The sequence below is a fragment of the Erinaceus europaeus genome, chromosome 15 (genome assembly GCF_950295315.1).
Source record: "Erinaceus europaeus chromosome 15, mEriEur2.1, whole genome shotgun sequence".
NCBI classification, from domain to species: domain Eukaryota; kingdom Metazoa; phylum Chordata; class Mammalia; order Eulipotyphla; family Erinaceidae; genus Erinaceus; species Erinaceus europaeus.
The window spans coordinates 27,023,102-27,044,280 of NC_080176.1; the positions used below are offsets into that span (position 1 = coordinate 27,023,102).

A 21,179-nucleotide genomic window follows, 5' to 3' on the forward strand; every position below is an offset into this window, starting at 1 on the left:
TCACTTCCCCCTTCCCTTTCTTTTTCTTTTCTCTTCTTCCTTCCCTGCCCCTCCCCCCCCCCACGTGCTCATTGCTGGGGCTCTGTCCCTGTACTGCCGCTCCACCACTCCTGGTGGCCTTTTACCCCTACCTCCCCCATCTTTATTTATATATTTACTTGATAGAAAAGAAGATGGGAGAGAAGACAGCACAGGACAGACACCTGCGGCCTTGTTCCGCTGCCCACGAACCCCCCCCCCACACACACACACACACAGGTGAGGGCTGGGGACTTGAACCAGGGTCCCTGTGCCTGGTGACATGTGCTATCTACTTGGCATGCCACTGCCCTAAACAGATTTTTTTCTGCCTCGCTCATTGTAGTTGAAGAGACCCATTTTTCCCTTTGCATGTGTCTTTATCTCTGTTTATGGTGTGAGGTGCCGGGACATTGGTCCCCCAGCTCCTCCTGGATAGACTATTCTTCATGCATCTCTCTCTCTTCCTTCCTTCCCCTTCCTTTCTTTCTTTTTTTTTAATTTAAAATTTTTTTAAAATATTTATTTTATTTATTTATTCCCTTTTGTTGCCCTTGTTGTTTTATTGTTGTAGTGATTATTGTTGTTGTTGTTGTTGGATATGACAGAGAGAAATGGAGAGAGGAGGGGAAGACAGAGAGGAGGAGAGAAGGATAGACACCTGCAGACCTGCTTCACCGCCTGTGAAGCGGCTCCCCTGCAGGTGGGGAGCCGGGGTTCGAACTGGGATCCTTATGCCGGTCCTTGTGCTTTGCACCACCTGCGCTTAGCCCGCTGCACTACAGCCCGACTCCCCCTTCCTTTCTTTCTTGGTATGACAGAGAAATTGGGAGAGAGAGAGATAGAAAAAGAGACACCTGCAGCCCTGCACCATCACTCATGAACCCCACACACACACCCACACAGGTGGGGACCATGAGTTTGAACTTGGGTCCTTGTGCTTCCTCCCCCAGAGACTGAACCCCACAGAGCTGATACGGGACATTGGCAGAAGTCCAAGTGCTCCCCGGGGCAGCCCTCCCCAAAACAAGTTCTTTCAGAGGGTAGGACCGGATCTCCCCTTAGCCCTGGGGCAGAAAGTGGCAGCACAGGGGCCAGGGACTCCCCCACCCCACCCCCAGGACTATGGTGAGGCTGCTTCCCCCGCAGAGCCAGCCCCTTGCTGTCTCCATCCCCCCCAGCCGGAGGGTTCTGTGCGTCACCCTGGGGTCCCCAGCCCCTGCCTTGTTCCCAGCCCTGGGCGGCACTGGTGTGCACACCTGTGTGATGTAGCCACCAGCTTCTGTGCTGACAGCCCTGGGCATCATCCTCAGAAAGTCTGTCTTTCATTCTGTGTGTCCTTAAGATGAGCAGTTGTGGGAGGAAGACTTGGAGAACTGGAGAACTGCATAGATGGTAGTGCAGTGCCTCTCCCCCCCCCCCAGCAGTTTTTTTTTTTTTAATGTGACTGGAGAGGCGGCTCAGCAGTGGTGTGTGTGTGTGTGTGTGGCCTTGAGTTCAGTTCCCAGTGCCACGTCAATAGAAAGAGCAGTGGGAACAGTGTGGTGTTATGCCTTTATTATCTTAGAATTTTGTAAATCACTAAGAAAAATTAATGTCTTATAAAAAAAAGGAAGGACGACAGACCTTTGGGAATGGGAGGATAAGGGCTGGAAAGACAGCTCAGCGGGATAGGGGAAGCCTTGGTGTGAGCTCAGCTCAGACTCAAGCCTTGGCACCACGGGGAAGGTGGTGCAGTGGGCAAAGCCCTGGGTGCTCACACAGGAGGTCCTGACTTGGCATCAGTCCCCAACTTGACATGAGCAGGAATGATGGTCTGCTTCTCCATCTACCCCCCCCCCATTAGTACATAAATCAGTCTCTTAAAAAATGCCATTCGGGTCAGGGAGCCCTGAGAAGTGCTGTTCTCTCTCATAAAAATACAGAAATAGAGGCTGAGTGGTGGCCCTCTCAGTTGAGCACACACGTCACCATGCACAAGGACCTGGGTTCAAGCCCCCACCTTCAGGGTAGCTTCACAAGCGGTGAAGCAGCATGCAGGCGTCTCTCCGTCTCTCTCACTCTCACCCTCTGTTTCATTCCCCTCTCCCTTCTCAATTTTTCTGTCTTTATCCTACATAATAAAAATTTAACAATTAAAAAAACAAACCAGAAACAAACCTTCAGGCTAGGGAGATAGCACATCAGTGAAGCACAGGACTTGGATTTGAGGGATTGTAAGTTTGATCCCCAGCACTGCAGGGACCAGAGCCAAGTGATGCGCTAGTCTCCCTCATTCATGGAAATCAGTGTATCTTTATTTATTTATTCCCTTTTGTTGCCCTTGTTTTATTGTTGTAGTTATTATTGTTGTTATTGATGTCGTCGTCGTTGGATAGGACACAGAGAAATGGAGAGAGGAGGGGAAGACAGAGAGGGGGAGAGAAAGATAGACACCTGCAGACCTGCTTCACCACTTGTGAGGCGACCCCCTGCAGGTGGGGAGCCGGGGGCTCGAACCGGGATCCTTAAGCCGGTCCTTGCGCTTTGCGCCACGTGCGCTTAACCCGCTGCGCTACAGCCCCACTCCCCAGTGTGTCTTCTTAATATCTATTTATTTATTTTGGATAGTGACAGAGAGACAGTGAGAGGAAAGGGAGTGAGAGACCTGCAGCCCTGCTTCACCACTTGTGAAGCTTCCTCCCTGCAGGTGGAGATCAGGGGCTTGAACCCAGGTCTTTGAGAACTGTAATGTATGTACTCTACCAGGTGCACTACTGCCTGGCCCCTAGCAAAAAAGTAAATCTTCAGGGAGCAATCAATAAAAAATCCTTTCTTGCCCCAGAGAGCCTGCTCAAGAGCGCCCCCTGGGACCAGACTGTAGGCCAAGTTCTCCTGATGAGCTGCTCAGTCCCCCTCACAGGAGGCAGCAGTCACGGGGAATACTAGATATCACTGAAAAAGGCAGGCCAAGACCCCAGCACTCTCCAGCCCTGGGTGCTCCTCTGAGCAGCACGCCCTCCTAAGAAAACAAATGGGAAACAAAAGAAACCTGTTAAGAAACAGTCATAATAAACTTCCCCACAGATCTCTATCCGAGGATGACAGCCCGCCACAGTTTCACACGGCATTACACTCCCATTAATCTTAATTTTATTGGCGACCCAAATCTCCCAGAGTTCCCAAAGAACGGAGTTTGGGGGTGAGAGCCGTGGAGCCGTCCGGCTGGCTTGTCGGGCTCAGTCCGCCGCCGTGTACCGGAGCCCTGGTTTTATTTAAAGGCCAGATGAATGGAACAGTTAATAAAAGAAATATTGCTTTATTCCCTGACATTTATGTCCTCGGTTTCCAATAAAGAATCCGAATTATGAATAGTTGATGGTTTAAATTGATGTTTTATGTTGAGCGCGAGCTATAATTTGCCCTCTGAGGATTGTGATGCCGAGAAACAGATGGCGTTCTGCGCGAACAAATTGTGGGGTGGTGCCGTCTGCAGCCGGGGCCTCCGCCGCCCTCGCCCCCAGCTCTGAGCAGCCCCTGTCTGGGAAGGAGTTCCCCCTGTGTGTATGGGGGGGCACAGCCAGCCCCCACCCCGGGTTCAACTGCCGTTCAGATCAGAATGTGGGGCTGAGCCCCAGAAGCAGCCGGGAGCTGGGGGTCACTCCTGGTCGGCCGGCTGTCTGTCTGTCTGCACTGCTCCGATGTGCCCGGGGTGAGGCTGTGTATCCTGGGGGAAGCTGGGCCTCCTCCCTGAAATGCCAGTGGCAGTAGAAGCAGACGCCTGGCTCTGAGGGGGGAGGGTGCGGTTTCCCAGGAGGGGCCGTTGGGGCCCCGACACGAAGCCCTCAGAGCTGCTGCTCCATGTGGTGGGTGCTCTGTGCCGGGTATCGAACCCAGGGCCTCACATTCCGGTGTGATTCTAGTACCTCCAAAGCTGCCTTGTGTTCTTTGGGTCACTGGCTCCTTCATCCCCACACAGCCCCACACACGGCCGCCTGTTCATGCGAGAGATGGCCGCCACCTTGGGCCTCAGACATTCGTTCTTCTCTCGGTAAATCTGGGGTCACCAGGGCGGCACCTCCTCGAGAGTGTGGCCCCTGGAGTGGGCGTTCTGCCCGGCTCCCCGTGGCACCTACAGGAACCGGCTTGTTCCTGCCTTCCAGGAATGTCACCCCGAGCTGCGTGTGACTGGGGTGGGGAGGGTTCTCTTACCACCAGCCTCCTGGCCCCCAGCACCTCGGGGCTGAGCCAGCTCGCCTGGCACAGCACACACACCCAGTGTGTACCTGGCCCTGGGTGCAAGCCCCACACCACATGGGAGCCCCACAGAGAGCATGGGGCAGCTCTGTGGCTGCTGGGGTGGCTGGTGCTGTAGTGTGGGGTTTCAGGAAACAGGGAAGGAGCCTGGCGGGGGGTTCCCCCACTTTTGGGAGGCGCCCCCATGACTGGTGGGGAACACTAGGCCTGGGAGCCAGGAGTGGCTTCTCTGTGGGGCTCTGCCCGTACCCCGCTTTCTTCTCTCCCTTACCCCAGGCCATGTCCCCCCCACCACCAAGGGTGGGGGATGTCAGAAGCCCTGGGACCTGGAGGGCTGAGTCCAGCTCCTTCGGGGGAGTGCGGGGCCAGGAATAGCCCCCCACACCCAGCTTCCTCCATCCCAAGCCAGCAGCCAGCAGGGAGCCATTGTGGGGGGGGGCTCCGGAGTCCCCAGCTGCCCCAGGGCTGCTCCCTCCTCATCAAAACAGAACGAGGGACAGAGGTTGCTTCATTTTGCAGCAGACTCCAGGATCGAACCTGGAACCTCAGCAGCCAAGTCTGCTGCTACAGCAGCTGAGCTCTGGGCTCCCAGCTCCTCTCTGGGGAGGGGACGTTATTCCTCTGCTTCTGGCCTGGCTGTGCCCCCACCCTCACGTGTCCAGGTCCCCACTACCCTGCTTGAGGACACGTGTCTGGGTGTGTCGACTGATGGTGACACTGAAATAGCAGCAGGGGTTCGGCGGCCTCTGTCTAGGGCACCCCGTCCCTGAGACACCCACACTCCTGCGGCCTTGTGCCCAGAGCCCAGGGGCCAATAAAAAGAGATTGTGGCCCTGGAGCTTCCCCCGGTGCCAGGGCACGCCCATGTGGTGCCAGGGCTCAAGTCTGGGCCTCATGCAGGCCAAGACACCACCCCTCCCCAAGTCCAGGGCCTCTTGAAAGGGACCGAGCCCAGCAGCCTAGGGCCCCAGGGGTGATCCTCAGGTCACCTGCCTCTTGGCCTCAGGGCTGCTGGTTATTTAGCTGTGGAGGTACTCCCTTCCTTCCCCCTTTAGTCCATCAGCAAACATGAAATTTGTTCTTTCTCCTCAGTCCTGAGCTGGTAAATGTTGGGGGTGGTGGGAGGCTCAGAACTGTGGGGGGGGGGCCTCCCTGGAGGAGGTGACCCAGCAGGGAATGATCCCGGGCAGCCCGTGTGTATTTCTCTCCAAGACTACGCTCGAGGTCCACTCCCCCAGACCCTCCACCAAGGCTGGGGTGCCCCCCCACCTTTCCTGCTGCTTTGTGCTCACTCCAGTTGGAACTGGGGAGCCTCTCAGGGTGACGGGGTTGGGGTCTGGGAGGGGCCCGAGCAGGCGAGAAGCCCCCAGTGGGAGCACCACAGCAGCACCAACGAGGCCCCCTGAATGGCGTGGGTGCTCGTGTCTCTCACTCTCTCCACACAGAGACACAGAGACTAAGCCTGGGGAGCAGGTAGTGTCCGGCCCCAGCGCTCAGCTCTGCCCGCCACATGAAAATGGGGGACGTTGAGATCGTGCCTGTGGCTTCCCAGAGGGGCAGCTGTCCTCACAGATGGTGCCGGGCTGTGGGGGACTGTGGGGGGCTGCGCAGGGGGGGGGGCCTCTCAGAGAGCTCAGGAGCCTGCCCGAGAGAGAGATGGCTGCACAACATCTGGGCCTCCCCAGATGCCCCCCTCGGCAGGTGGGGGCCTCGCCCTGCACATCTGGCTTTGGGGGCACACCCAGACCTGAGCCCCTCCCTGGCCCGACACCCCCGCGGTTCCAGGTGAGATCCAGCCAGGAGATGGCATGGCGCCGGCTGGGGCACCCCAGGCCTAGGCTGGCAGCGTGCAGCAGGGGGGCTGGGGCAGCATCATGGGCCAGCTGCCATCATTACCCCGTCACCAGGCTGCTCTAGCCTGGGCTGGGGGGCTGAGGACAGGGCCCCAGGGGGAGGGCAGGGAGCTCTGAGTCTCTCCCCTGTGAAATGAATAAATCAGAGACAGGCCAGGGCTGGTCTTGAATCTAGTCCCTGCCCTCTGCCCCTTCCCTGGACACACTGGGGAAGTGGGGCCAAGTGCAAGTGGGCTGGCCTTCTCTGTGTGACTGTGTGTGTGTGTGTGTGTGTGTGTGTGTGTGTGTGTGTGTGTGTGTGTGTGTGACTGTGGGACTATGTGTAACTGTAATTGTGTGTGTAACTGAGTGTGTGACTGTGTGAGTAACTGAGTGTGTATGATTGTGTAATTGTGTGTAACTAAGTATGACTGTGTGTAACTGTGTTTGTAACTGAGTGTGTGTGACTGTGTAACTGTGTGTGTGTGTGTGTGTGTGTGTATAACTGAGTATGTGTGACTGTAACTGTGTGTGAGTGTGTTTAACTAAGTGTGTGCATGGGCTCACAGGGAGTCTGCTGGAGCCCAAGGCTACAGTTGGGATTCCTCTCTGTTGTGTCCCCACCTGGCAGCTCAGAGCTGTGGGGAAGCAGCTTGACCTCGGGGTGCCTCCTGCCTGTTAAGGCCCAGCAGTAAGGTGGATCGGGCCGGGGGGGGGGGGGGGTGGGGGGGGCAGTGGGAGGTCACATCTGGGTCGGGAGATAGCAGTCAGTGTGATCACCTTATATGACCCCCTGAGGCTCCCCCATGCAGGAGGGCCCCAGGGCTCAAACCCGGCTCCTTGAACATGGTAATGTGTGCTCAACCAGGTGCACCATCACCTGGCCTTTTTGGAAAATCCTTCAGCTGTCTTAACCAGCTACAGAATTTCCTCACTGCCAACTTTTCAGAAGCCAGAAAATACTTTTGATATCTGTGTCTTTTAGGACTATGGGGAAAAGAAAAGAAAAGAAAAGAGAAAAGGAAAGGAAAAAGAAAGGAGTCAGGCCCAGCCAGTGGTGCTCAGAGATTTGAGAATGTGTGATAAGAAGGCAGATTCCTGAGGAGGGGGTGTGGGCTGGTTTGGGGAGATTCTTGTGAGCCTTCCCCTCCCCCCCCAGCCCCTTGCTGTCCAGCTAAGAAAGCTGGAATGTGATGGAAACCGTGCCTCTCACCCACCCGGAGTGTGTGCCCAGAGTGTGCCACTGTGAAGTGTTCTGTCCCTGTCCCCCAACCGTCCAGAGTCAAGTGAGTAAGAGAAGAGCCTCAGCCAGGCAAGTAGGTGAGGGCAGTGCTGGCCCCTGGGAGGCCCGGGTGGACCGACCTCCTCTGCCATATATGGTCACGCCTGCCCGCTCACTGAACGCCATCACAACCTTCCCCAGCCGGCCTCCCCCACCCGCCTCCTTGGCCAGTGATTCATCAGGCAGGGCTGCTGCTCCAGCACCCAACTATGAGGGGTGCCTGCCCCATCTCCCTCCTCGGCTGTTCCACGCCAATACCGCTGGACACATGTGTCCCAGAGAAGGTTCTAGAACCTTGTAGAAATTAGCATTGGGCAACAGGGCAGAGAGGGAGAGAGAGGAATCCTGGAAGGGCTTTCAAGCCCTTTGTTTATCCAAGACACCTAATAGACTTTCCCATGAGCTCGGGTTCACCTATGGGGAGGGAGAACGTGAGGACATGGCCCCCTTTCCAGGGCCAGGATTGAGAAGGAGCCCCTGGGGCTGGGCACACCTGTGTCCAGCAGCCCAGGGGAGACAGACAACTGCTCTGGGCTCTCCTTCATAGCTGCTCTGTGTCCCCTCATGCGGCCTGCCTACCCCCCACCAAAGCTCAGACACGGTGGCGGTGGGTGTGTGTGTGTGTGCTCGAATCAGTGTCCACAAGTTCTCCACTCAGGGAGGAGGCACGGCATTGTGTTTGTGTGTGTGTGTGTGGGGGAGACCAGGGCACCACTCAGCTCTGGCATGTAGCAGTGCCAGGGATCGAACCCAGGGTCTCTGGAGCCTCAGACATAATAGGCCCAGTACCGTAGCACTGGCTATCTCCCCAGCATCCACTAGTTACTAGTACTTCCTGAAGATCAATCTATTCACTCTTCTGGGGGAAAAGAGTGACCAGAGAGCCCTGCTTGGCTCTGGAATGTGGTGATGCCAGGGAATGAACCCGGGGCCTCAGGCAGTCAGGCCTGACAAGGAGCCCTCCCCCTTCAGGCCTGCTCTTGGGGCCTCATCCCTGCCAGAGAGGATGCCAGAGAGGATCTGTGAAGGAAGTCAAAGCACAGGGTGCCCTGTGCTCCCCAAGGCATGCCAGGTTTCCCCTTTGGCTTCAGGGGCCTGGGGCTGAGGCCTGCTGGGTGAGAGGTGCTGGGACTAAGCAGGCTCCCCCTAGATGTGGGGTCCCCTGGGGGGCAGAGATCAGATCCCATTGCTAGCCTGCCTGCTGAAGCAGGACATCATGTCATACAGGGCACCACAAGCAGCCTCCTTGGCCCAACCTTTTCAACAATTTTTTTTTTTCCACCAGGGTTGTCACTGGGGCTTCAAACTCGGGTCCTTGAATTCATCACTCTCTGCAGCCATTTTTTCTTTTATTATTTTTCATGTCTTTAAAAAAAATATTTTTTTGATAGGGTAGAGAGAAATTGAGGAGAAAAGATAGGGAGAGAGACGGATACTTGCAGACCTGTTTCAGCACTTGTCCCCTCACACATGGTCATGAGTGCCCTTCACCAAGTGTGCCACCACCTGGCCTCAATGTTTCATTTCTTTAAGAAAGGAGAAAGGAGAGAGGAAAAGCTACCACAGCACCATCTCCGCCACCCATGCAGCTCCCCCGCTCCAGTGCTGTCTGACATTCCCCAGTGGTGCTGGGGCTCGAACCCAGGCCCTTGCACTCAGCAAAGGGTGCTCACAACCCACTGAACCACCTTCTGGCTCTCTGTTCTGAGGGCCTTTAAACACAGTCAAATTCTGAAGTTCACAATTCTCAAGTCACATGTCCTCAGACTTGGTTCCCTGTCAGATCATTCTGTGAAGAATCCCACCAGGAAATTCGAATCTGGGGCCTGGGAGAAATTCGAATCTGGGGCCTGGTTCAGTCCCTGGCACCACCACAAGCCAGAGCTGAGCAGGGCTGCGGTCATATGTCATGACCCCCCCCCCTCGCCACTCCCCCACATTGTTGTACAGAAGATAGAGCACTGGACTTGCAAGTGTCAAGTACTCCAAAGCGGTGCTGTGGCTCACTTTCACCCTCCCTCCTCCCCCTCTCCCTCTTCCTCTCTCATTCACACACAGATCCATCTTCCTGTGGAAGAGGCAGCTGTGATCACGTGGGGACCCTCTGGTGGCCTGGTGTCGCCTTCTTGCTGGGCCGTCCTTCCTGCTTCGCTGCGCGCCCTGGGGTATCTGGGAAGCTCACAGCTCCTGGTGTCTACAGACTCACCCTCTTCCTCCTTATTCACTCTCCCTCCAGGTCCCCTGTCACACCACCTCACACAGCTCCTTCCCTCTGCTGCCTTGTCTTAGGGGCGCTCGCTGCATGTGCTGGCAGTAGGGGCTCCCAATGGGGAGAGCCGGGGACCAGGGCCAGGCTCTGCTCATCTCTGTGTGAAGCCCAGAGCATCACTCTCACATCCACCATGTCAGGGACTGAGCCCAGGGTCTCACCTGGCCTGGCCTGTACTCTGCCAACCCGACCACCTTTGAAAAACCTCTCAAGTGACCTTGATGGGTTTTTATTGCCTGTGGGTGGCAGCCTCTCCCACTTGGCTCACGTGTAGGGATGAGTGTGGGGATGACCTCCCCCCCGAGATGTCCTCCAAGGAGGCGCTGACGTCTGTGACTCTGTCCTCTGAGGATGAGGTGTAGAAATGTCCACGGCAGATCAGTGTGTGCTCTGTGCAGAGACGCAGGAGTGTGGGGCTCTTGCTCTAGACAGTTCCTGTTTCCCTTTGAGTCATAAACGTTACACAGTTTAAGGCAAATGGTACCAGGCCGTGTGTGTGCAGATGATAGCATCTCCCCCCCCCCCACCAAGAGAGTTTATATAACACAACGGATGGTGGCGTGTGTCTCCACAGACACTTACTGCCCTTCTAGAACATTCTTCTCTCTGGGTGGAAGCGGCCCATGGACACCAGGGTGTGTGTGCATGCGTGTGTTTGAGCCTCCTCTCTCTGGGAGAGTCTGGATCCACTGAGGTAGATAGTTCTACACAGTTGTGAGTAGGTGTTTTTAAAAGTTTTACTATTGTGTTAGCACCAGAGGGAGAGAGGGAGGGACCCAAGCATCACTCTGGCTCATTGAGCTGGGCATTGAGCTCCCGTCCTCCTGCTCGCAAGCCCTATGCTCTGCCCACTGCACCACCTCCCCCCCCCCCCCCCCCAGGCCTTTGCAACAGAGTCTGCAGATGTAGGTCTGGCTCGACCTAGATTCTTGAGTGAAACTGCAGGTTCAGACATGAGCATGTGTCTCAGAGCTGACCCGGAAGAATATTTTATAGTGGAACCTTAAGGCAGAGTGGCAATTCCTAGAGCTTCGTCCCGAGGGACTGGAGGGAGCTCCTCTGTCCCTGCCCCTGAGCCCTGGTCACCCAGAACCCTGCAAGCAGGCCCCGGGGACCACATGGGCTGTCCCCGCTGAGATGAAAGGTGGGCCCCTCACACCCACCAGTGGTGACGAAGGCCGGGTAGCTGTAGGGCAGCAGAGCACCAGCAGAGCACCAGCCCTGTGCCACCAAGCTGAGAGTCTGGAAACTTTTGCTTGTCAGTTTTTGCTGAGAGCAGCGAGTGGAGCAAGGCACAGACACGGGCAGGGTTTGGTCCTCGATGACCTCTGGCCAAGTGACAAGGGGTCTGTCCCTGCCCACCACCTGCCGTTGTCACCGTGTGTCCTGATTTAGCCAGCTCCAGGCTGACTGACCAGCGGCCACCTGCCAGCAAAAGACAAAACTGACCTTGTTTTCACCACAGAATCCAGAGGGCTCAAGCCCGAGGCCTCGGGGCTGCAAATCCTGGGCTCTGATGCGCCGACCTACCTCCCTAGCCATTGGTCGCCATGACTCTTGCTGAGAAACTCAGGGAGGCCTGGAACACAGCCCCCCCCTTCTTGGCTGGCGCCTCACCCCCTGCTAGGCCCCCGCAGAGCCCTCCCACCACGCCGTTTAATAAGACCCGACGCTAAAAGGCACACGCATCCGCCTCAGAGACTTTCTGCCAAGATCCAGAACATGTTGCAAATGGAGCAAAGAAATTTAAATGGGAAAAAATTATAGCACAAGCCAGCTTATCCCTTTCAAGCTAATCTTATTTAATAACCAAAAAAACTCGCCAAGATGTGCACTTGATCCTGCTACAAAGGCGGCGTGGCGGGCTGGATGGTGTGGTAATTACATGTTTGGGGGTCTCATTCCTCCTGGAAGCTAGATTTCTATTATTTCAGCAAATCAGCCATTAGAGGAAAGGGTCTATTCATTTATTTCATTGCTGGGTGGCCCATCCACTGTAAAAATAGGTCAAGAGCAGTAATCGAAATGGACTGCTGATAAATAATTAAAGGTAATGGAATTTTTGCAAATCTGTGAACCGAAATCTTCTGAAAAGTTGCCAAGACTCACTGTCTGCCACTTGGAGGGAGATGGAGATGGAGATGGAGATGGAGATGGAGATAGATATGGAGAGAGAGAGAGAGAGAGAGAAAGAAAGGCTTTTTTTTTTTTTTAATCCGCGGATCTGTGAACCATGTGCAGTCACCCTCTGCCGTCCCAGAAGACTCGTCCCAGGGGGCGTGCAGCCATCCATAGAAATCTCCAGGAACGCAAGGCCCCTCGGAGATTCACGTGACTCCGCTGCAGGTGACAAGATGGAAAGTGATAGGGCTCCATCTCGGTGATGAGGAGAAGCTGCTGTCCACACTGGAGCGATAGCAGGTCACTCACATGGTGGACTGTCTGCTTCTCGAAGCTTCCTACCTAACTGTACCTTTTACAGAGAGAAATTGAGAGGACAGGGAGATAGAGAGGGAGAGAGACAGAGAGACACCTACACCGCTTGTGAAGCTTCCCTCCTGCAGGTGGGAACCCGGGTCTTTGCACATTGTAATGTGAGTGCTTAACCAGGTGCAACATCACCTGGCTTTCCTTCTATCTCTCCCTTCCTCCCTCTCTCTTTCACCTTTCCTTCTTTCCTTCCTTCCTTCCTTCCTTCCTTTCCTTTCCTTTTGTATTAGCTAGGACAGAGAGAAACTGAAAGGGGAGGGGGAGATAGAGAGGCATAGAGACAGAGAGACACCTACAGCCTTGCTTTACCGCTCATGAGGCTTCCCCCTGCAGGTGGGAACCAGAGGCTTAAACCTGGGTCTTGGTGTGTTTTAACTGGGTATAACACTGGCCAACCCCCTAGACTCTGAATTGCCCCTGGGGAGTGAGATCACAGTCAAAGGTCAGCCTGGGGTGAGGTGCACTGTGCAAGGATGATTAAGCCCTCATAAGGATGGGAGAGGGAGAGTCAAGAGGAGAGGGAAGGAGAGAGAGAGAGGGAGGGAGGGAGGGAGGGAGGGAGGGAGGGATCACAGACTTCCCCCAGTGCTGTGTGGTGCTCCCATGTGGTTCTGGGGCTCAGACCCAGGTAAAGCATTCTCCTTATCTGCTTAACCATCACCCGTTCTCTAATAACTCTGTTTTGTGCTCCTCCCAGGCCCCCCTCAAGGGTCACACCCTCTCCTGACCCTGGCACAGAGAAGGGGGAGCAGGACAGAGTCCTGAGGGTGGGTGGGGCACCCACCTGGGGCCCCTGTTCTCACAGGAGGCAGCTCTATGAGAGGGAGCTCCCACCCCACCCGCCGCAGAGAAAGTGGGGGTGACTTTCATTGGTGACTTGGAGGGCTCCAGTCACCTGTGAGTTTGGGGGCTCAGGGGCATGAAGACTCAGCCCCCCCTTCTCATTGGCTGCACCTGGCCCGAACATCCCCCCCCCCCCCCCCCCGCAGTGTGCTGGGGCTGCCACAGAAGGAGCTTTTTAAATACAGTGGGTTGGGGGCCATGGCACAGGCCTTCTACGTGTGAAGCCCTGAGCCGTGGAAATGAGGAGAGCCCCCTCTTCCTCCTCCTGCCCCCTCTTCCTCCTCCTGCCCCTCTTCCTCCTTTTGGCAAAAACAAGCAAACAAACAAAAAACCTGGATGGGGCTGGGAGACAGTTCACCTGGGAGGGGGTGTGTCTGACTGTGGGCAAGGCCCTGATTTGTGCCCCAGGGTGCAGGGAGAGGGGGAGCGTGCTGTGGTGTCCCCTGCCCCCCTGCATCTCTCTCTCTAGTTGGCAGGAAGGAACAGGTTTCAGTTGGGGGGGGGTCACCATGCCTGTGCAGTGTGGGGGGTGAGCAAGCCATGGTTCTGTGTCCCCCAGCCCCCCCACCATGTTCACCAGCCCCGCTGAACACTGGGAACCGGCTACGGAAGCCAGGAACTGGATGTTCAGGTGGCGTGTGGTTAGTCACGACTGGCTCTGAACTAAGTGACATGGCTGGTGCCTTGGACAACTCAGGGTCCCAGGAGGCGTCATTACCCTGAATGGGGGGGGGAGGGGGTGACGGAGTGCTGGTCCAGAGAAAACCACAAAATACACTGCCCCTCCCCAGCCAGGCGGCGATGGGCTGAGAGCATGGGGGACTGAAGTGCTTGGCTCAGGGAACCCAAAATGCCATGTGGTAGTGATGGGAGGTGGTGGGGGGGAAGCAGGGGACATTGTGGGGTCCAGGTGCCCCCTTAAGAGAGCCTTGGCATCAGCAGATTTGGAGGAGCATAGGGAGGAGAACTGAGCTTCCTGACCCCCCCCCCCAGCTGGTCCCAGCGTCACTTCTGTGGCCCCGTGCTCAGCCCCGTCACCTGACAGCAGCCCACCCATTCTGCCATTCTCCCACCTTGTGCAGTGCATCTCCACCCCAAGGGGGATGGCCCAGACTCGCTGGCCGATGGGGCCCAACAGTCATGTTCTTGCCTCGGCTCCCGGGACTGGGGGAGGCAGCCTTCCTGGAGCACTGGCTTGGCAGCATGCTGCGTCCGTGGCTCCCAGTGGAAGCAGCGTGTAGCGGCCTGTCGGCTCCATGTACAACAAGCCGGCTGCGTACAATTACACACCGCAGCCTGTTTGGCTGCTCGAGCGGTGCCAACACCCTGAGCGGCTCCGATAATAGTTTTTCTTTTCTTCCTGTGAGCTCGGAGGAGAGTTCAGAGCTAGTCTCTTCGCAGCGTTGCAGTTTGGAGCGCTGTGTTAGAGGCTGCAGTCCTCAGTCGCCCCCTCTGACAGCAGATGTCCCGGAGGTTAAAGGGTCACCCCAGGGGTGGGGGATGGGAGCTAGCATCTGGAGGAGAATTCCCAGCAACTGTCAGACATGGGTTCACGACCCCACCCTCAGAGAGCTCAGGGTGACAGGCAGAACATGGGACAGTAGCCTGGATCCATTTGAAGGCAAACAAGTCGGTTTGTAGTTTGTAGTTAGTTAGTTAGTTAGTTAGTTAGTTAGTTAATTAGTTTGCCCAGAGCCCTGCTCAACGGTGGCTTATGACTGTATTTGGGAATTGAACCTGAGACCTTGCAGCCTCAGCCATGAGATTCTTTTTGCAGAACCCCCCCTCACCCCCTCTGTTATTTATTTATTTATTTTTTCCACCAGAGTTACCACTGAGGCTCAGAGCCTGCACAATTCTACTGCTCACAGTGGATTTTTTTTTTAAAGGCTACCCTTTCTGTGTGTGTGTGTGTGTGTGTGTGTGTGTTTTAATATTACTTTTTGGATAGAGACAGAATTTGAGACAGAAGAGTGATAGAGAGATAGCAGATAGATAGATAGATAGATAGATAGATAGATAGATAGATAGATAAGGAAGGAAGGGAGCTTGAACCTGGGTCCTTGAGGTCCACCATCCCTCTCCCCCTGCTCCTGTTCTGTTTCACCCTGAACGGTTTCTCCGACTGGCTCCAGCAGCATCCTGTGTCCCAAGCATGCCTGAAACAAGGCAAATTGAACCAGGGCTCAGTAGAAACATCCCGGGGTGCTGCACCCGGCTGGGGAGACAGCGCAGCGTAAGGGCACCAGGCTGGTGGCAGTGGAAAGAGCGCCTGGCTCCTGAGGCTGAGGACCACATGTCAGGGCGATGCTCCACCTCTCCCTCTCCCTCTCTCTCTCTCTCTCTCTCTCTCTCACTCTCTCTCTCATATAAACGAGTCAGTCTTTATAGGACAGTCCCACTGGTGAGCGTGGGAGCTGGCGTGGGGGCAACGCATCCACAGGGGCGCCTTTGTCTCGGGAGGAAGGGGCCGGGTCTAGTACCCAGCACCCAGCCTGGAGTCACTTCTAGAGGAGCTAATGGCTGTTTCTCTTCTCTCTCCCTCCACTGCAGGATCTCCGCAAGCAGGTAGCGCCGCTGCTCAAGAGCTTCCAAGGAGAGGTAAGCCGCTCTGTCTGCTCTCGCAGCCTTGTTCTCAGTGACTAAGACTTTCTGTCCTGGGCCACGGCGCTGACACTCAGGAGATAGCACAGTAGTTCTGCGAAAGACTCTCAGGCCTGAGGCTCTGAGGTTCCAGGTTCAATCGCCAGCACCACCATCAGCCAGAGCTGAGCAGGGTTTGCGGGGTGTGTGTGTGTGTGTGTGTGTGGATATACGAATAAATTAACTTTATAAATAAAACTAACAAGTCATCGGCACTGGCAGGTGGTGGCTGTCATGTGGGTGTATCACCATCCACCCCACCCCCAGTGGCTCCTACTCAGTGTCACCAGTGTCCCTCAGCGTGTGAGCTTCCCCTGCACTGTTTCCATGGAAGTCGCCGGGTGCCCTTCCCGCAGTAGGTGGAGCTCTGAGTACCCACCCCACAGGCCTCCTCCAGTTCACCTGTCGGTGGCTACACCACGAGGCTGGCCTAGGGCTCACACACACACAGGGGTCCCAGGAGGGGAGGACCCAGAAAACAGGCAGAAGCCGGGAGGAGGCCTTTAGGGTCTGCGGAGGTCTTCTCGTGGAAGCTTCTGGGAAAGTACTGTTCCGTCAGCAAGATGGCCACAGTGAGTGGTGACCATTCCTTGAGCCCTGTGCCCAGCGGCCTGGTGAGAGGGGCCCTGTCCACTGAGGGGCAGGCCCCAGGTGGATGACTCCCGGCTCCTCAGCTGCTATCATAGAGTCTTGGGCTCATTTAAGCAATTGATCCCTCTCCCCACTACCTGCAGGGGTTGCTTGGGGCCTTGCTGCGTCTGGGCCACCTCCCTGGCTGTTATCATTATGCATCTTCAGCTGGCGAGGGCTCCCCCAGTAGCCCCACCATCCCTGAGGCTCCCTGGGTGCTGTCCATGGTTCTGAGAGAGGAGAGACCCACACCCTGCCCCACCATCCATGGAGATAGAGAGGGAGAGAGAGAGACACCTGCATCGCTGCTTTGCCATTTGCAAAGATTTCCCCGAAAGTGGGGACCAGGGGCTTGAACCCAGGTCCTTGTACACTGTAACCAGGTGCACCACCGCCTGTCCCATAGGAGTTTAATTTTTTTTCCCTAAGAATCTGAGCCAATCAGAGATTGTCCCCATGTCTGATGTAGAAATCGGTTTGGGTTTCTGTGTGTGTGTGTGTGTGTGTGTGTGTGTGCGCGCGCGCGCGCGTGTGTGTGTGTGTGTCCCTGTCTTAAAGGCAAAGAGAGTCTGGTGGGATGGTGGTCTGTACAGGCTGTGTTCTCCAGCAGCACCCCGTGGCCTGGGGAACCATCCAGGCAACCTGTTTGCCAGGGTTTCAAGACTAGCAGGAAAGTCAGTGTTTGTGTGGCACCGTTAGTTGGCACTGTCAGCTGTCTTCTTTGTCCACACCCCAAACCTGAGCCGCCCCCCCCAAACCCCACAAAAACAGTGAAGCTGTTAGAGCCTGAAACCAATCCCACCCCCGTTATTTCCCACAGCATGTCCTCTGGGGCCTTCTGAGCCCTGTGTGACTCTGGGTTTGAGGGCCTTTGCGTACGCACACACACACCCACCCACCCACACACACACACACACACACACACACACACACACACACACACACCTACACACCTCCGGGTCTGTGTGATGTCTGGTCCTCTGCCAGGCCACTCCCTGCCCTGCCCCTGAGCTCCAGGGTCTTCAAGTTTGAACTGTCAGAAACGGTTATCGGACCAAAGAGACCACTCACAGAGTAGAGTGCCTGGCCAGGCCCAGAGTACAGGTTCAAACCCCTGAACCGGGTGAGGTGCTATGGCACCAGCGCAGGCTCCAGCACTATGTTCTTTCTCTCCCTCCCCCCCAGCCCAGACTGGTAAAATCACACCTGTATTCTTTTTTTCTCATATTATCTTTACTTATTGGGTAGAGACCACCAGAAACCAAGAGGGAAGAGGGTGATAGCGAGAGAGACGAGAGACACCTGCAGCCCTGCTTCACCACTCGCAAAGCTTTTCCCCTGCAAGTGAGGACCAGGGACTGGAAGCCAGGTCCTCATGCACAGTAACATGTGCCCTCAACCAGTTGCACCATGACCCAGCCCCCTCACCTTCTTGAGAGAGACCCCAACTCTACAAAAACAGACAAGGTTACTGAGAGTGATCCAGCAGTGGGGTTCTTGATAAGGTTAGAGGTGGGGAAGGTGGGCTTCAGGACACTGCCTCTTCGGGTGTTCAGACAGGGGGCAGGGACCCCAGCCAGCGTGGTCGGGGTGTGCCGTTAGCAAAAACCAAGGCACAGCTAACTGTAATGGAGAAGCTGGAAACAGTGGTGGTGAAGGGCGCAGTGAGTAACTGTCGCAAAACCATGTGTTAAGCTCCCGAGGAGAGCAGGCTGACTTCTGGTTAATGGCTGTGCCTGTGTGTGTCTTCTGGGCCTGCCCAGCATGGGCAGACTGTAGTAGTTGGTCCCCTTGAAGGCTTATTTGAGCTCAGTGATCTGGGTGTGGTTCAGCAAGTCGGCACACACACACGTAAATTCTCTCCTATCTCCTCATCCCACCCCAGGAGGCCACAGGCAGAGGAGTTGATGCTGGGGTGTTGGCTGAGTCCCTCTCCTCTTGGCTGTAGGGAGCTGGGCCTTCAACCAGTGTCTACAGAGAGGCGCCGCCCCCCTTGTGGAACAATCTAGAACATCTAGAGCACAACCAGCCAAGCTTGAGGAAAACTGGAAGAAAATGAATGTGACTAACAGTAACATCAAAGATAAGAGTTGCGGGAGTCGGGTGGTAGCACAGCGGGTTAAGCGCTGGTGGCACAAAGTGCAAGGACCTGCATAAGGACCCCAGTTCGAGCCCCTGGCTCCCCACCTGCAAAGGAGCCGCTTTGCAAGCAGTGAAGCAGGTCTGCAGGTGTCTCTCCCATCGACTCTTAATTTCTCTGTCTCTATCCAATAATAAATAAATATTTTTTCAGTTTTAAACTATGTCAGCGTAAATTGGTTGTACTATTCCCTTAGTGTCTTTTCAATCTCTATTGAAAAATGAGCCCTATTTTTTTCCATACCTTTTCTTTTCTTTTTTATTAGGCAGGTGGTTTGTCTATTGATATTGTCTTTCAGATAATCAGCTTCTAGGCTATCTCTTTTGGACCTCTGTTTCCATCATCATCATCATCATAATAATAACTATTATTATTATTATTACTACCAGGGCCATGATTGGGGCTCAGTGACTACATGACAAATCCACTGCTCTTGGAGACCATTTTCTCCCTTTCTTTCTTTCATTCTTCCTCTCTACTTTTAGTAGATAGGACACATAGAAACTGAGAGAAGAGGGGGAGGTAGAGACAGAGACACCTGCAGACCTGCTTCACCTCTCGTGAAGCTTCCCCTTGCAGGTGGGGAACCGGGGCTGGAACTGGGTTCTTGTGCACTATGGTGTGTGCACTTCACCAGGTGTGCCGCTGTCCGGCCCCTGTCTTTGCTTCCTTCTCAGTTCGACTCTTTATCTTTTTTATTTTTAATATTTATTTACTATCTTTTGTTGCCCTTGTTGTTTTATTGTTGTCGTTATTATTGTTGTTGTCATTGTTGGATAGGACAGAGAGAAATGGAGAGAGGAAGGAAGACAGAGAGGGGGAGAGAAAGATAGGGGACCAGGGGCTTGAACCTGGGTCCTTGAGCACTATAATGTGTGCACTTGACTAGGTGCATCACCACCCAGCTCCTAGTTTAAAATGTAGGCAACTTGGACAATTTCCTAACACACTGTAGTGGACCAAAGCTGACAAAAGCAGGAGTGGGAGCCCCAGACACTGGTCTGACCGAAAGGCAGAAATGTGGCCCCAAGTCTTGTCAGCTTTGCCTGATTCCTGTCAGTCATTCATGGAACACGTGGTTTTCGCCTCGTGCAGACTCTTTCCAAAATCAAAATAAATAAAAAGAGACAACAGAGCCTGACTCATAAGACTCACATAGCCTTGGCACCCACACCAGATAAGAACGGCACGAGAAAGGAATGATTTTTCCCTGGTCTTGTTTGTGACTCGAGAGAGGTCTATAAAGAGCTTAGTCAACTGAATTCACTGATGGCCAAGAATGCTGATTGGTTGAACATTAGAAAAAGTATTAAAGCAAACAAAATATCATAGCAGGTTAAAGAGGGAAATGTTATCTCAATAGTTTGGGGAAGGAATTTGACAAAAGTCAACATGCAAGCCAGGTGCTTGAGCACACACATTACAGTGCGTAAGCACCCAGGCTCAAGCCCCAGCTCCCCACCTGCAGAAGGGAAGCTTCATGAGTGGTGAAGCAGGGCTGCAGGTGTCTGTCTGTCTCTCTTTCCCTCTTTATCTCCCGTTTCCTCTTGACTTCCCTCTCAGTTCAATAAATAATTTAAAAAATTTTAGATTAAAAAGAAATGTGCCTTCTGACTAGGAGAACAGGGATTTCTTTCCCCTGGAGGAGAGATCTTTATTTACCACAGCTCCACAAGAGGCATCAATGTTGCATTCACTTTAGAATAAGGGAGACAATAACAGCTTCTGTGGCTACTTCTAACATTTTATCAGAAGCCTGGGAGTGGAGGAGGAAGAGGAGGAGGAAGAAAAGATACAAATTACAGGTGTTGTAACAGAAGAAATGCCACTGTGGCCCTTTGAACGGCTTCAGTTATTTAATAAGATAGTGAGACACAAGGTCAGTTGGGCAGAGTCACCACCCAGCAAGTCAGAAAGGGGTCCCGGAAGGAACAGCAGGGAAGCCCAGAAAGAGGCCTGAAGGCGTCAGGTGCAGAGCAGCGCCCCAAGAGGCGAGTGTGGTGTCCAAGGGAAAGATGTGTGGATGCAGACAGACAGCGGGAGACTTCAAAGACGGAGCCCCCCCCCCCCCCCCCCCCCCGCCAACACACACATACAGAGAGATTCCAGAAGGTTGCAGGGGGTGTGGGGAGCCGGGCCCACAGGTGGCACCAGAGCCCTGCCTCACACTGTGTGCAAACACCAACATAGGCAAAAAGCTGAGGCAGTTGAGACCCCAGTGTGTGCGCGCCCTGTCCCAAACCTCTGGGAGAGTCAGGGACAGCCAGGTTGGCTGCATATGTGGCCTCCCACCAGCGTGCCCTGTCACATGGGGACGAGAGAGGGCCGGCCACCTGAAGCACCCCCCCACCCCCCCCTCCCCGTCCTCTAGCACACCGAGGTGTGCAAAGCCCGCCTGTAGTTCTGGGGTTCCCTCTCCCATTGCTACATGTTTCTTAAAAATAATCAAATTGACCACTTGTGAAACTTTCTTCATGCAGATGGGGACCAGGGTCTTGGACCTACATCATTGCATGTTGTAACACGTGTGCTCTACCAAGTGCTCCACTTCTCAGCCCCTTAACCTGTACTCTTAAATAAATACACAGTGGAATGTAAATATATATATATATATATATATATATATATTATTTTTAATTTAATATTGGATAGAAACAGAGAAGTTGAGAGGGGAGGGGGAGACAGAGAAACACCTGCTTCACCACTCGCAAGGCTTTCCCCCTGCAGGTGGGGACCAGGGACTTAAACCTGGGTCCTAGTGCACTGTAATGTGAGCGTTTAGCCAGGTGCACCACT

The 21,179-nt window shown here is 54.6% G+C and overlaps 1 protein-coding gene across 10 annotated transcripts in view; it reads left to right on the forward strand.

Annotated features, from left to right (window-relative positions):
* The window catches only part of CUX1 (cut like homeobox 1), a 389,471-nt gene that overhangs the window by 91,690 nt on the left and 276,602 nt on the right, over positions 1 to 21,179 (forward strand). For all 10 annotated transcript variants that reach the window (XR_009545034.1, XR_009545033.1, XM_060173446.1 and 7 more), the window contains one exon: positions 15,524 to 15,571. Coding sequence is in view for 8 of the 10 variants with exons in the window: in XM_060173446.1 (XP_060029429.1) it covers positions 15,524 to 15,571 (48 nt within the window). In the remaining 2 variants the exon portion in view is untranslated. The remainder of the gene's footprint in view (positions 1 to 15,523; positions 15,572 to 21,179) is intronic.